Raw genomic sequence first — 3,674 nt, 5'->3', positions numbered from 1 at the left:
AGCCTTGTAGATACTCCAGACCTCCGTCATTGGACTTGTATCACTGGATGCATCAATCGATTGCCGTCGAATGATATGACACCCTTCACACTTCAAACACAATCACGCAGAAAAAAGGTATGACAACCCAGATTCCATTGATGGCATTTGTACTCCGAAACCTGGCAAAGACTTACACAGTCCAGTCCGATTGAGAACATGACTGTCCTAGCCTACACATATTCATGTTCTCAGTTCATGCAAACAGACATCCCAAGCAGTCAGTAGTACGATGCATACACCAACTGGTTACCCTCGGAGCATTGATCAATAGTTCTATAGATGTAGGAAGGTGACATATCTGTGCATCTGTTCATGCAGCTTTACGCAGAGGTAGGTATACATCGACAGGGTCCAGAGGCCTTTCTCGAGATCTGTATGTCCAACTTGAAAGTATGGCATAACTGTTCTAAGCTGAATACAACTTCAAGTAAGAAAAAAAAAGACGAACGATTCAATTGACGAATGTATAATACGTCCTCCCATCTACCCAAGTAATAAAAAGGTTATACTCTAGTCATATGCGATACATGCTTTTGGGGAAAACCAAAAGAAGAAGACGAAGAAAAAACAATATGATCAAATATTAATGCCCGTTCATCCCATTATTCTGGTCCTGCGTATTCGGGACTGGACCGAGAGGTGGTAGAGTTGACTGTGGGTGTTGTTGTTGTACATTATTCGAAGATGGTGGGTTCCAAGACGATAGTGGTGGTAGGGTCGTGCCGGACGCCAACTGATGCTCGCGCTGTCGACGGCCTTCTTGTTCTGAAGTCATCATTTTGACGGGAGGTGGAATGGGCGCGTCTACGGAGCTGCGTCCCATGAGTTTGGGGCTGGGTTCTAATCTGTGGATTGGAGGTAGGATCGACGCACTGCTCACACTGCTCGCTGTAACGGGTCGTGGAGAGTCGTTCTTGGTCGGGCTAAGACCGGATAGTGCCACGTTATTGTTCTGAGACCCCGCTGGTGGCGGGGTGTGGGAAGCGAAGGAGTCGGAGAATGAAGTCGTGCGCTGGTCGAAGCTGGAAGAAAAGGACGGGACGCCTCTATCTTGTGGTCGCACAATCGTGCGATGCTGACCGTATGGTGTCGATGGAAGTGACCCGTTGGGAATATTTGATGGAGGGAACCCGGCCAAAGGTCCGACATCACGATTTCCCTGAGTGGGTGACATGGATGGGCGGTTCTGAATGGGCGATGGGTGGGCCTGGCTGTGAACAGAGTGTGACGACGATGGACGGTGAGACGATAAGGGGTTACCGGAAAGAATGTTTTGCAAAGCAGCTGTTGAGTTCTGTGCTGGTTGTTGTCGTTGAATGTATGCGGGCTCAGGCAACGAGCTCAATGGGGATGATGCAGGACCAATACTCGCCTTGGATGGCGATCCAGGTGCTGCGAATGGATGCCCATTAGCAGCTGGTTGGAAACGACGCTCGGGAGATGCTGGTGCACCGCCATTGAATCGTGGTTGGGCCGGTGGTAACGTCGGCTGCTGGAGGGAGCCTGTTGCGTTTGATGGTGTAGGTAGAGAGACTTTCGACGCCAATGGACTCTGTTCCCCTTCCTTGATTGTAGCAGGGGCGGTAGTTGCTGGCGAAGCAGATCCAATACGGAACTTCAAAGGTGGTATCTTTGGCCTCTTGGCTTCCTCCTCCTTGCGCTTACAATCGGCACACACAAAGTGAAAGTCGTCTTTTTCGGCCTCTGCCTGAGAAATACCCAAGCATTTGCTGTGTTGCCAGACGTTGCATCGTTCGCAAGCAACGCAATGTGAGCCATCGTCCTGTTAGGTTGTTAACAGACTGCACATAAACTTCGTAGAAGAGAAACTCACTATGTTTTCGCCATGAACACCACAACCAGCGCAATCAAAAATCCACTGGTCCTCTTCCGCAAGCTCCTCCATCTCCTTCTTGCGTTTATCTAATTCAGCCTTGATCTGTCTTTCCGACACTCGACCCTCTCCAGACTCAAGTTTCTTCTGTTCCTCCTCTAATCTAGCCATTTCCTCTTCATGTAATATACGTTTCGATTCTCTCTCCTGGATACGACGTTCACGGGTCATGATACGGTTCTGTCGTTCCTTTTCCATCTTGCGTTGAATTTCCTGTTCCTTGCGTGCAGCAGCAAGTTCTTGTTCGTGCTTGCGAGCGGCCTCCATGGCTTCTCTGTCGCGTCGCTCTTTGTCCGTTTTTTCAGCGAGACGACTAGACCGTTTGGCGCCAGCCAGTAATTGCATATTGAACAATTCCTTCTCTCGTTTCTGACGTTTGCGTTCTTCTGCCTCTGCTGCTCTTCCAACGACGGGCAGTACTCCTTCTATAATACGATCTCGAAGGGACTTTTCGTTTGGATCTCTAGTCTTTTGTAAGGTATCAAGGAATGCCTGGTATTCGGGTAGGTTGGTCGCCAGACACTCCCACTTGAATTCAATCGTTGTTGTTTCAAAGGAAGTCTTTTCAGATTCAGCGGCATCTTCTTCTTCATCATCTTCTTCTTCGACTTTGGCGGAGACTCTTCTGCGCTTCGCGGCTCTGGCGGCAGCTCGACCTTTCTTCGAATTCGCCTTGGGCTTGGCTGGTGGCGGCGGAGGAATAGGAGGATCGGTGCGGCGATATAGGCGATTATCATCTAGGACGTAGTAAATTCGGTCTTTGCTGTCCCAGCCAAACTCTTCAATTCTCTATGATAGTGGTTAGTGGAATCATGTTGTCAGGGTAGTAGAGAACGAACCCATTGCGTCTGATCTATTTCACGCTGCTCGGGCATCTTCTCCCGAATGCGATCAGGATTCCAAAATGTCCAGAGCGACAATTGATGTAACACTTTCAACTTCAGAAAAACATCAAAGTCTCTAAATTTATTCGGTTCCTCATCGTATCCGAACGGGTTGACGTGTTGAGGGGCTTTGGCATTGTATTGGCGACGCGTATATTCGTCAAAATTGTCGAATCTGTTCGTAGAAAAGGGGCTATAATTAGATATCTGATTACATCAAATCTCCGCATAGATTCGTTACGTACGTTAATCCGCGATGCGATGAGACGAATTTGAGTAGCGACAATCCAATCTCCATAAGCTTCTCGGAGGGCTCGGGCTTGAGACATTCCATTTCCAAATCCTAGGAGTACAACATCAGCTCAAACATACATTTATCCACTTCAATCATCATTAAAGGGAAAAAAACATACCTCAACCCCCAGATCCTCATCAATCTTCATAACCTTCCCAAAAAAGAAGATATACTGCATTAAGGAAGCGAATTCCCAGGAGTTGCGGATGCGTTGCAGTAGACTTGGTTCTTCTGCAGCTGGCTGCTCTCTTTTGGGTGTCGCCGTCTCCATTTCGGAGTGAGCTCGCTTTCGCGATACCATGGTGGATGGTGGCGGGCGCGGCGCGCGATACCTATCTCAAGATTTCTTTTTCGCGGTTGAGTGGGAGCTTTCAGATCAATGACGTTTTCTTTTTCGTTTTCCAAATAGGGTTTGGGGAGATGATAAGTCGAGGCACGGAAAAGAGAATCACATCGATCAGCTTGTCGAGGTGGCTCAAAAAAAGACGCGGATGATCGATAAGTGACCGATCTTCGTAGCGCGACGAGATCCTTGCGGGCTGCTCGTTCTTCCGCAGTT

At 48.5% G+C, this 3,674-nt stretch overlaps 1 protein-coding gene across 1 annotated transcript; it reads right to left on the bottom strand.

Annotated features, from left to right (window-relative positions):
• Window positions 1-625: 625 nt before the first annotated feature.
• Window positions 626-3,416, bottom strand: BHQ10_001543 (uncharacterized protein; the record flags this gene model as incomplete). The annotated part of the gene is made up of 5 exons (XM_040873591.1): window positions 626-1,825; window positions 1,877-2,725; window positions 2,776-2,995; window positions 3,066-3,163; window positions 3,234-3,416. 5 exons carry the CDS (start codon window positions 3,414-3,416, stop codon window positions 626-628), a joined length of 2,550 nt encoding a protein of 849 aa, XP_040730048.1.
• Window positions 3,417-3,674: the final 258 nt, after the last annotated feature.

This window comes from Talaromyces amestolkiae, assembly GCF_001896365.1.
Source record: "Talaromyces amestolkiae strain CIB chromosome Unknown scaffold2.1, whole genome shotgun sequence".
NCBI classification, from domain to species: Eukaryota; Fungi; Ascomycota; class Eurotiomycetes; order Eurotiales; family Trichocomaceae; genus Talaromyces; species Talaromyces amestolkiae.
This window is presented reverse-complemented; position numbering and strand designations above follow the sequence as displayed.